Source organism: Hyperoodon ampullatus (assembly GCF_949752795.1).
Source record: "Hyperoodon ampullatus genome assembly, chromosome: 6".
Lineage (NCBI taxonomy): Eukaryota > Metazoa > Chordata > Mammalia > Artiodactyla > Ziphiidae > Hyperoodon > Hyperoodon ampullatus.
This window is the reverse complement of record NC_136919.1, coordinates 22264767-22277084: the sequence shown is the minus strand read 5'-3', so window position 1 is coordinate 22277084 and position 12318 is coordinate 22264767. Positions and strand designations below refer to the sequence as shown.

At 42.5% G+C, this 12318-nt stretch overlaps 1 protein-coding gene across 3 annotated transcripts in view; it reads left to right on the top strand.

Annotated features, from left to right (window-relative positions):
• The window catches only part of GNE (glucosamine (UDP-N-acetyl)-2-epimerase/N-acetylmannosamine kinase), a gene marked incomplete at both ends in the record, with an annotated part of 59328 nt that extends 52400 nt beyond the window's left edge, over positions 1-6928 (top strand). For 2 of the 3 annotated variants that reach the window (XM_079707086.1, XM_079707084.1), the window contains 5 exons: positions 550-679; positions 1053-1274; positions 3244-3426; positions 6052-6168; positions 6693-6928. In XM_079707086.1, coding sequence (XP_079563212.1) covers positions 550-679; positions 1053-1274; positions 3244-3426; positions 6052-6168; positions 6693-6928 — 888 coding nt within the window. The remainder of the gene's footprint in view (positions 1-549; positions 680-1052; positions 1275-3243; positions 3427-6051; positions 6169-6692) is intronic. The other variant, XM_079707085.1, reaches the window with a different exon arrangement.
• Positions 6929-12318: the final 5390 nt, after the last annotated feature.

The following is a 12318-nucleotide window of genomic DNA, read 5'->3' as shown; positions in this document are numbered from 1 at the left end:
TTCTGAAATTTACTTAAAATAATACACAAGTGAGAAGAGGAAAGAAATTTAAAAACAAGAATAATTAGGAGGGACTGTCCCTGATTGGTATTAAAACATATCACCAAGCACAGCAATTTAAACATCATGGTTCCATACCATTATTGACTTCAGTTATGGCAGATGATTAAAGCTTAATGACTTAGGATATTTATTTAGTTGCTTCAGTATTTAAACAAGGCAATTTTGTCAACCTGAAAGAGTTAAAAATGACCTTTTAATGACGATTCAGATTAGCCAACATTCACCTTATGTTTAAGAGAGGGCCCATCTGGTTGACTGTGGAGTTGTCATTGCTTCAACGGCCATATGCTAGGTTGTCTTTCCAGGAAACTACTTGAGTGTATCCCAGGGCTGGCCCAAGCCAGACAGTGGATTCCTTCCCCAGCAGTCATCTGACTCTGCAGTACTGTCCTAGAGTAATGTCTGATTTATCACGAAAAAGGTCAAAGATTCACTGCATGCTCCTTAGCTGAGACCCATGAGACAGATCTGTTTTTTCTCTTTTAGGGTGAAATAGTTAAGAAGTATACTCAGTTCAATCCTAAAACCTATGAAGAGAGGATTAATTTAATCCTACAGATGTGTGTAGAAGCTGCAGCAGAAGCTGTAAAACTCAACTGCAGAATTTTGGGAGTAGGTGAGATTGTAAATTACATACCTAAGCAACGTTCATTTTAATGTACAAAGTTGGCTGAGTTCAGATGCATGATGGAACATCAGGTCACTGTCTGCCCTGTGTGTAGATGGCTCCAGGTCCTGTCTGTGGGCCCCAAGCATGGGGCCTTCCTGGGACCCCAACAAATATTGTGAGAGAAGCATTGATGGAACTGTCAATCTATGGGGAGCCACAGATTTAGCTCAGAACTGCCTTACATTTCCTTGCGGTTTTGGTAATGTTTGTTTTAGGAGATCTTGGGTGAATTAATTTGTGTTCCAAGCCCAGAAAGTCAGCACACTTTTCTGAGATTGCTCATCAGAATCATTTTCCTTGTGTTTGTGGTGGAGCTCAGGCATTTCCACAGGTGGCCGTGTAAATCCTCGGGAAGGAATTGTGCTGCATTCAACCAAACTGATTCAGGAGTGGAACTCTGTGGATCTCAGGACCCCCCTGTCTGACACTTTGCATCTCCCAGTATGGGTAGACAATGATGGCAACTGTGCTGCCCTGGCAGAAAGGAAATTTGGCCAAGGAAAGGGCCTTGAAAACTTTGTGACACTTATCACAGGCACAGGTAAGAGGAGTAGAGATGGCTGCTTCAGGAGCTAGGGTGTGTGCTGGGGCACGTGCCTTTACCACTCAGCCAGGCAGTTTACAAGTCAGCTTTCACCTTCACTTCCTGCTTGAGTAGAGCCTGAAGGTGAGAGCTGAGGGCCCGCCCAGGTCTTTTCTGAGCATGTGCCCAGCCCTGTGCATGCATGTGGCCTTCTAAATTCCCAGGAATCATCCGAGCTATTCAAAGCCCTTATTCCCCAAAGCTGCTCATTGCTCATTCCCCAGGATTTCCTCCTACTCTTTGGTTAGTATATTGTTTGTCACAACTGTTGTCCATTGCCCTAGGCAGTAGAGACTAATAACTATATTTTGCCTTTAAATGTTTTTGATTAGTGTCCCCTGGATAGCCCCCTCAGCCCTGGGAAAGTTCTGGGGTAGGTGAGATAAAGGCAAGCCCTTTGAGCTGGTCCTCCGGGAGCCACCAAGCAGGTCAAAACAAACCACCACAATTTTTTCAGAAGAAGGTTCATTCTGCTCTCTCCAGTATTGCCATCTGTACTGACAATGTAGGCTATTATTCTAGGCCATCGCCAAGCTGGGGGGTGAGGGGTGGGCGTGATGGGACCAGAAAATGCCAGACATCTCTAAGGTTCAGCCATTTTTTTCTTGATTAATTATTCCCCTGGTTGTTGTAAAGTTTTGGTTAGTTTCCAGAGTTCCAAAAAACTCGATTCTGACAGTTTTTGCCAGTTTGTTCATTGCTTTAGTGGAGGGCTGGGCTTTTGGAGTTCCCTACTCTGCCACTTTTGCTGATGTCCCAATTTGTTGTTTAAATGAGAAGATGGGCTCAGCTAGTCAGTGTTCGAGGCAGCACTTGGTCCCACATATGCCACACTTCAAACCGTGTGTGCTCTTTTTTTTTTTTTTTTTTTAATTGGGGTATAGCTGTTTTACAATGTTGTGTTAGTTTCTACTGTACAGCGAAGTGGAGTTCCCTGCGCTATCCTAATATGTATAAAACCGTGTGTGCTCTTAAACTCCACATTATACTACCTCCCTAATGCTGAGCTCATGCACTTCTCTTAGTCTTGGACACAGTTTTAGCAAGCTTGGATATCATTTCCTAGTTCAGAGCAGTAATAACCTGCAAATTAGAGGAGTGAGGGTTGATGAGTAGGTGCCACAAGAAGTAAGAGATGGCAGGACAACTCTAAAATGCAGACCCTATTAAAGCAAAATGCCCTTTACCCCTTACTAACTCAACTCCATAACAAAAAATAGTCATCAATATTCATAATTATTGAATCATAGATTTTTAGACATGGTGGCATTACGAAGAGGCAAAACCATGTTTCATATTCTCTGTTTAAGAAAGCAGGTGGTGTATGAAACCTTTCGGAAAGATTGTCTTATCTTGGGTTTCTCCCACAGCGGAGCCTGAGACAAGGAGTTCAGTGTGGGTATTTTATTTTGGAGGTGATTCTGAGAAGCAGGAGTGAGGGAGTGGGAAGAGTGGGACAGGGCAGGGGAGCCATTAGAGGATGTATTATCAAAGTTGCCTTGAGGACAGTGGGGGCTGAAATCTACCAGAACCTCCCAGAAAGCCTGCAGAATACTACCCAGAGTTGTCCACTTAATCTGCTGGCTCCTGTCTCTCCTTGGTTGACAGTTGCTTCTGGGCAACTGTGCTTGCATGGCTGCTAGGCTCTTACTTGAGTGTTGGAGAAGGCCTTGGTGAGAACCAAGTTGACATCATAGCGAGCCAAGCAGATGCAACACAGGGCACTGGAGGATCAGCTGAAAATATTTCCATACAAAATGATACCAGGTAAAGCTTTGGTACTTAGTAAGTTTCAGCTATCTAGGAAAGTAGGCACCGTATAGAACCTCACATTCCAAAGCTTTGCTAAACAGAGGAGGCATTGCCATAGCACAGTTTTCTGTTTCAGGTGCAGAGCCACTTCAGTGATTGTCGTCTCTCACTCTAGGAATTGGCGGGGGGATCATCCATCAGCATGAACTGATCCATGGCAGCTCCTTCTGCGCTGCGGAGCTTGGCCACATTGTGGTGTCCCTGGATGGGCCTGACTGTTCGTGTGGAAGCCATGGGTGTATTGAAGCATATGCCTCTGGAATGGCCTTGCAGAGGGAAGCAAAAAAGCTACATGATGGTCGGTTTCTTTCACCTGAGGAATTAAATAGCCAAATGGTAGACAAGTACTTCAAAGTAGATATTCCAAAGACAGCTGAACGCTGACGCCAGAACTTTTAACCTTTTCACTCCCTAGAGGAAAATCAGGGCTCCACATACTGCAGCTCAAAGTCTCCTTGGTCCTGACCAGTATTAATACCCTTCCTCTCCAGCACTGGGAGGGCCGGGGTCTTGAGCTCCAGGATAGCAGGGGAGATGTCTTTCATTTTTGCCTTCTCAGCCCCTAGCACAGGTTGGGTACTTAATACAGATTTTATTGGAGAATTAAATGGATGAACATATTACAGTTTTTCAACTCAGAGAGGTTTATTTGAATTACACCTATTTCTGGACATGTTGTAAATGTCAGGATGGTTTCTAGTCTAATGCAAGAGGGTGTCGTTTAATATCATTACAACATGGTGTGTCAAGTGCAATGAGAACAATGGCCAAGGAACATAGACGCACATGGGAAGGACACCAGTGCTCCCTCCCCGCCCTCTCCATATAGGGAAGGGAGCGTTAGGGCGCTGTCCTGGGAGTTGAGAGTCAAGAGGGTAAATAGAATTATTGAGGCAAGTTTGGATGAGCCAGGGAGCATTTCCAAGCATAGGAAACAGTGGTGTTGGTGCATAAGGGCAAGGCAGGGCATAGTGTAGCAAGAGGTAAGCCAGGACCAGCAGCTAATGGAAAAACCACTGAAAAATTTTAGGGAAAAGACAGAGATCCAAATTTTAGATTCTTCACCACACTTTTTTTTTCTAGTGGGAAAATGGTAGTTGAATGGAGGCTGGCTTTAAGGGGGACAGTTCTAGAGTGACTTCCAGTTTTCTGGGTGGACAACTTTGGGGGTGGGGACATGAGAGGAGGAACAGGGCTTGGCAGAAGCTGACGGTTGGGAACCAGTGGGACATGTAGGTGCGCGCAGGAGGCAGCTGGCTGCAGGAGTCTGATGCTCAGGAGAGGGGACAGGACTGGAGGTTGGAATTTGGAATCATGGGCATTGAGGTGGCCATTAAACCTGTGAATGAGACTTGCAGTGAGATGAGAGTCCAGGGTGGAATCCTGTGAAATGTCAGCACTTGAGGGCAGGGAGGAAAACCAGGAAAGGGTAAAGACACAGGAAGCAAAAAGGGAGTGTTTCAGGGAGAGCAGTGGGTAGTGTCAAGTGCTGAGTAAGAGGAAACCAGAAAGTTCATTGGCTTTAACCGTGAGGAAGGACATCATTTGAAGCCCTGAAAACAGTGTTTATTTTTCAGTCTCATTTTTATCATCACCCCCCACTGAGGCGCCTAAATGTTTAGACATTTTTTCCTAATCATTCAACCCCATGAAACTTTAATACCACAGATACATTTTATCTGTTGTTGTTTGTTACTGTCTGTATAAAAAGAGTTAAGAATTTTTTTGCCCACAAGAACCAATTTTTGCCCCCATGGGGGTAAATGCATATCTTAAAGAAGTTCAGTCAAGTGGGGGCAGAAGCCTAACTACCCTGAGTAGGAGCAGAAGTGAGGGTTGAGAACGCAGGAGGGGAAGGGTGGAGGAGCCCTTACAAAAAGGCCCCTGGCGGGGGAGGGAGAGATGAGCTGTGAAGCCCTGGTGGAGGGGTGAGAGAGGAAGAGCAGCGGGATGTGCGAACGCAGACCTGTTTATAAGCAGGGGTAGAGGAGTAAGGGAGTTCTGCCTGGAGGCGTCCTTTTATCTGAGGGGTCAGAAATGGGGAAATCTCTTGGTAGCGGGAACGGGGATAGACGGTCTGAGGAGATGAAGGCTGAGAAGGGCAATGAATGGGAATGGGAGAGAGTGGCCAGAGCAGCTGTGAGGGCCCCTGGAAGATAGGAGACCACCACTTGGTGTCTAGGTAACCGTCTGCTTGGTTGGGATTTTCTCCCATCAGAGCCCAAGTAATAGCAGATGAGGAAGGAGTTTGACCTGGATTGGTGGCTGGCAGTGTGAGGGGCAGAAAGTCAAGGACTATAGGTAACTACAGAAACATCTACCCTTCATTTAGCATTTACTCTGGCCAGCACTTAACTTGAGTACTTAAGTCCATTTTCTCATTTAATCCCTAAAGGAATCCTGCTAGGGTAGGTATCATTACCCCAGTCTTAGAAGAGAAACACGTGGAGGTGACACGACATGGGCAGGGTAGTGCAGCCGGTGGTGGTAGAACTGACAGCTGAACCCAGGTCTGTCCGTTTCTGAGGTGCTGTGCCTTCCTGCCACTGTGGGTCACTGGCAAATAATGCAGCCTTGCATCTGGGATAAGGAAGGAGATGAATGCAGAGGAGTTCTGGTAATCTGGGGGAAAAAAACACTTCAAGATTGTTTAATATGGAAGGGGGAAGTGAAGGAGGCTCTGGTCAGAGTTGAGGATTTCCAGTTAGAGAAGTTCTGGATGATGTATAAGCAGGCAGCAAGAGGGCAGCAAAGCCCTCTGGCAAATGTATATGGATATTTACGAATGATAAAAAGCTTTGCAAATGTGAAAAGAGATTATCATCTTCCCACTTGGGGGCTTGCCGCCCACAGGCATAATTATGAGCTTGGCCTTCCGCAGCACATGAATGACTGCTTCTCCTTCTCACCTCTGCTCAAACAGAAGACCAGCTCTTGGTGGAAGGGATGTCAGTGCCAAAAGACGAAGCTGTGGGCGCACTCCATCTCATCCAAGCTGCGAAACTTGGCAATGCAAAGGCCCAGAGCATCTTGAGAACAGGTGAGCACGTGGGTCTGGGCAGCTCTGACAGCCCAGGGCTCCGGCAAATGCCCAGCCCTCAGGACCAGTGCAGAGGTAATTTTCCTACTTACTGTATTCAAGGTATTTGGCAGCGTTGCCTTTTTAAACAGGTTTTTGTTTTGTTTTACAACTATGAAAAAACCACTTCTTCATTTTCTGGAAATTTAGAGAAATACAGGAGAGTAAGAAAAAGTATCTTTTAGTTTTACTGTTCAGAGTTATCAACTATTAACATTTCCTTCCAGTCTGTTTTTTTTCTTACATAGTTGAGATCATATAGTATAGTGTATGTACAGTTTTATACCCAGCTCTTTTCGTTTCAAAGTATCACATAATCATTTTTTCATATTAAGGATAAATCATATCAACAGGTTTAAAAGTACTGCTTCCGTGAGGTCGTGTGAACCAACTATTCCTGGCTGGTGCTCTTTTCCACCTTCCTCTTTGACTTTGGATTTGGCTCTCTCCCCGAAAACTTGTTTTTAATTTTTGTTTCCCTGTAGCTGGAACAGCGCTGGGTCTTGGGGTTGTGAACATCCTCCACACGATGAATCCCTCCCTTGTGATCCTCTCTGGAGTCCTAGCCAGTCACTATATCCACACTGTCAAAGACGTCATCCGCCAGCAAGCCTTGTCCTCCGTTCAGGACGTGGACGTGGTGGTTTCGGATTTGGTGGAACCCGCCCTGCTCGGCGCCGCCAGCATGGTTCTGGACTACACGACTCGCAGGATCTACTAGTCCTCCGAAGAGTGGACGTGGACCGAGATTCAAGAGCTCCTTGGTGGAATCAGGTTGTCTTCTAGATGAGCATTTCTTAAAAGGCAAATTTGGTATTTCAATTTATTTGGCAGGTGACTTTGGCAGAGTTTTTGCTATTAGTCTCCTCTTCCAAAGTCACTTTTCCCAACCCGTTTTTGTAGATGCTGCTCCTTGTGGGGTCATTTCAGCTCAAACCTTGTCACAATCTTCTGTGCCAAAAGGAGCTACATACAGTAGTAGCCGAGGAAGCCTTAGGACTCTGCTTACTAGATGTACCACTTAGACCTGCAGGCCTTGCTTGGGGTGTGACCTTGATACTGGAGTTTGGATTATTAATCCTTCCTCCTCTGACCCTAAGTTCAGAACACAGAAAGGGATCCAGTCAGGGAACAGAAGGAAATCTCACCATGAAGGGCTTAAGTAAACCTTTTAAAAGCAGCTTTATTGAGGTGTTTGTTTTAAAGTGCACAATTTGGTTAAGTTTTGACATATATATACCTATGAAACCATGGCCACGATCAGGACATCAGGTGTATGTATCTCTCACCCCCAAACGTTACTTGTTGAAAGACGTTATTTGCTATTACTCTCTCAGAATCTTGAGCAACTTTAGATCAGGGATCTGAATTACAGTGGCCTTAGTGACCTTGTCCTTATCTTCTTAAGGCCAGCTGAGAAGCCACTAGGACTTACAGCCTCTGAAAAATTAACCATCCCAGAAGGATCATTGCTACTGACAAGCAGACACCTCTCCCTTCAATAGCTTTTCATACTATGTTGAATATGACCCTGGAGTGTTGATTAAGGCAGTGTTTGTTGTGTGTCATATCTAGAGCCCACATCTGTGAATCTGGATTCTGGCTAAATAAGATTCCACGCTCGCATTGGTGTCAAGATAACAAAGGCCAAGGTTCTTGCTATTAATTTCAACATGGAAGAAATACTGATAGCCACCATTTATTAAGTGCCTACTGTGTGCCAGGCTCTGAACTTGGTGCTTCATATGCATTATTCTAAATTCTCACAACCAGTAAGGTAGGTGTTTTAATTCCCATTTTATAGAACCCCAAACTAAGTCAAGTGGTGTGCCTAAAGCTGCGTGGCTTATGGGTCTTAAAGACAGGGTTTGACCTGGGTCCCTCTGTGTTTTTTCTGTTAAGCCACACAAACCTCTCTTCATATCAAAAACTTCCAAAGTGCAAATATATTCTAATTTATTCCAGGCTACCAGGAGCTTTCACAAGAATATCTCATTAGCAAATGAATCGATTCATCCTTGACACTATCTCTCAGTGGTGAATTTAATAAAATATTCCTGTATGCTGTGGAAATTTTGCCAGTACAGTATTTGGTCTAGTGACAGGTTTTTATGGGTACTTTTAGATGACCTAAAAAAGGACATGCATATGTTTTTCAGATTTTTTATTATTTTAGGAAAACCTGAAGGTTTCTACAACATTATTGCAGTGTTCACATATAAAATGGAGGAATCAAGTTTGCATCTGAATTCCTTCCTTCCTGGTGGGTTAATGTGAAAAGATAGGTTGGCTGATTCTTAGAACTCTGTCAGCTCTGAAATAATCTTCAGGTCCTGGTTGATTCCTGGGAAGGAAGCTAGTTGGCTTAGCCATCAGTGTCTGGGGCGGGTCGGTATATTGTGAAGGGGCATCAGCTGTTCTTTGACAAAACCTACAACCACTGTATACACCAGACAGTTGCACTGCTACCAAGTTTCATACCAAATATTTGGAAGGATGGTATTGAATCTAAAACCAAATCTTAGTTTTTATTAAATTCATGGAAAGGCTAATATATTCCAACATAATTATTACATATAGCTAAATGATCACATCTTAATTTATTTTAATGTAAATATTTTTATGTTACTGTTCTGAGCCAAATTCTAAAAAAATAAATGTATTTCCTTATGGAAATCCTGCCATTTTCGTATTTTGTTTTGTTCTTAATTAACTCAGTAGCTAAAAGCATTCCCCTTCCCCAAAGAGATTTTCTGTGCTCCTTACTTTCTGAAGGTCATATAACTTCTTTAAGGCATTTAATATTGATTTAACAACCACCCCACCAAAAAACTTTAATAGAAAGCATTGTTATATAACTTTAAAATACATACATTGCAAAATGATTACCACACTGTCTAGCTAATATCGTCACAATACATAGTTAAGAGTTTTTTTCCCTTGTTAAGATCTACTTTCATAGCAACTTTCAAATATGCCATATAGTATTATCAACTATAGTCGCCATGCTGTACATTACATCCCATGACTTATAACTGGAAGTTTGTACCTTTTGACCCTCTTCACCCACTCCCCACCTCCCAACCCTCCACCTGCGGCAACCACCAATCTGTTCTCTATGAGCTTGGTTTTGTTTTGTTTTTTAACATTCTACATATAAGTGAGATCATAGGGTATTTGTCTTTCTCGGTCTGATTTATTTCACTTAGCATAATGCCCTCAAGGTCTAGCCATGTTTCACAAATGGCAAGATTTCATTTTTTTTCTAATGGCTGAATACTATTCTGTCATATACATTTACACGTTTTATTTATCCATTCATCCGTTGATGGACACTTTGGTTGTTTCCATTACCTTGGCTATATAAGTAATGCTGCATGTAAGAGTGCATATATCTTTTTGAGTTAATGTTTTTGTTTTCTTCAGATAAATACCCAGAACTGGAATTGCTGGATCATATGGGAGTTTCATTATAATTTTTTGAGGAACCTCCATACTGTTTTCCATAGTGGCTGCACCAGTTTACATTCCCACCAGCAGTGTGCACAAGGTTTCCCTTTCTCTACCTCCTCTCCAACACTTATTTGTCTTTTTGATAACAGCTATTCTGAGAAATGTGAGGTGGTATCTCATTGTGGTTTTGATTTTCATTTTCCCTGATGATTAGTGATGTTGAGCACCTTTTCATTTACCCATTGGCCAGCTGTTTGGCTTCTATGGATAAATGTCTATTCAAATCCTCTTATTTTAAAATTGTTTTTATGCTATTGAGTTGTATGAATTCTTCACATATTTTGGATATGAACCCCTCACTGTATGTATGATTTGCAAATATTTTCTCCCTTTCAGTAGGTTGTCTTTTCATTTTGTCGATGGTTTTTTCTGCTGTGCAGAAGTTTTTTAGTTTGATGTAGTCCCTGTTATTTTTGCTCTTGTTGCCTTTGCTTTTGGCATCAAATCCAAAAAAATCATCACAAGACTGATGTCATGGAGCTTATACTGCCTGTGTTTTCTTCTAGGATTTTTATGGTTTCAGGCCTTATAGTCAAGTCTTTAATCCATTTTGAGTTAATTTTTGTGTATGGTGTAAGATAATGGTCCAGTTTTCCCAACACCATTTATGAAGTGACTATCTTTCCTGATTGTATACTCTTGGCTCTTTTGTCATAAATTAACTGACCATATACGCATGGGTTTACTTTTGGGCTCTCTATGCTATTTCATTGATCTGTGTGTCTGTTTTTATGCCAATACCAGACTCTTTTGATTACTATAGCTTTGTAATATGGTTTGAAGTCACAGTAATGCTTCCAGCTTTGTTCTTTCTTGAGATTGCTTTGGCTATTCAGGGTCTTTTGTGTTTCCATACTGATTTTAGGATTGTTCTATTTTTGTGAAAAATGCCATTGGGATTTTGATAGGGACTACAGTGAACCTGTAGATTGCTTTGGATAGTACGGACATTTTAACAATATTAATTTTTCCAATCCATGAGCTTGGGGTCTGTTTGTCTTTAGTTTCTTTCATTGGTGTCTGATACTTTTCAGTGTACAGTTTTTTCACCTCCTTGGTTATACTTATTCCTAGGTGTTTTATTCTTTTTGATGTAATTGTAAACGGGATTGTCTTCTTAATTTCTCTTTCTGATAGTTCGTTATTAGTGTACAGAAATGCAACAAATTTCTGTATACTAATTTTGTATCCTACAATGTAATTCATTTCTTAGTTGTTATTAGTAACAGTTTTTTGGTGGAGTCTTTAGGGTTTTTTATATATAAAACCATGTCATCTGCAAATAGTGACAGTTTTATTTCTTCCTTTCCAATGTGGATACCTTTTATTCTTTTCTTGCCTAAGCGCTCTGGCTAGGACTTCCAATACTATGTTGAATCCATTTAAAATTTGACATAAAAAGCAAAGTGGTCCCAAGAAAGAGGTTTGAAACTAAATACTGAGCACTCACTGAGTTTCTGAACCAACTCCTTCCTTTTTATGAAGCCCCATGTGAGTAATGTAGGCATTAGAAACAATCCAAAGCTACTACTGCTGTGTAACAAACCACCTCAAAACTTAAGAGGCTTAAACGGTAATCATTTTCTCTCATGGTTTCTGTGGGTCAGGAATTTTGGAAAGGCTCTACTTGGCAATTCTGACTCAGGGCATCAGATGCACTTGCAGTTAGACAGTGGCTGGAGCTGGAATAGGAGGTTGGAATAGGGCTGGCCATGCATCTCTCCTTGCTTGTAGTTTCCAGGTCTCTCCACGTGGGCTGATTTGGGCTTCCTCATAGCATGGTGGCTTCAGGATTGTAGAGCTTTTTACATGGTGGCTCAAGGACTACCAGCTTCTGTGTTCCAACAAACCAGCCGTAAGCTGTGTTGCCTTTTACAACCTAGCCTTGGATGCATATAGCATTACTTTTGTCATATTATCCAGTCACCTCTTGATTTCGAGAAAGTCAGACTTTACTGACATCTGATTAACTGCCACATCCACCCTCAAGAAGCCCATCCTGTGTGGGAGGCAAGACAAGTCCAGATGACACCAAGACAATATCAAAAGGTAAGCTGTTGCATGTAGAGGGCCATGGGAGCTCAGGGGAAAGGAAAGGCATTACGGAGGTGGCCTTTCAGCTAGTTCTTAAACCAGATTTCAACATTTTCAAGAGCATTAGCAAGGCCCAGAAGCAACTAATGGTTGGTGAACAACAGCAAGTGATTGCTTGATTACAAGTGGAGGTGGCTAAAGGGGAGGAATAGCAAAGAGGCCAGAAATGTGGGCCAGATCAAGGAATGCCCAACTAAGAAGCTCGGAGAGGGGAAGGTAGGCAGAAAAGTAAATGTTCCTCTCCCTTCCAGATATAATTTACCATAGGAGAGATGGTGGACATTCCTTCTTGGCAATGGCAAGACCTAACCCTGCTCCACCTCCTGAGTGTGGCATTACAGGTGTTTACATCAATCTCCAACTTGGACTAGTATCAGGTAACCATTAGCAGCAGATTTCTGAAATATGGCTTTATCAGTCACTCGAACCATCACCTAAAATGTGACAGGTTCTGAGAGCAAATAATGAATGTTTTGATGCCTGAATGGAACACAGTCTCCTACA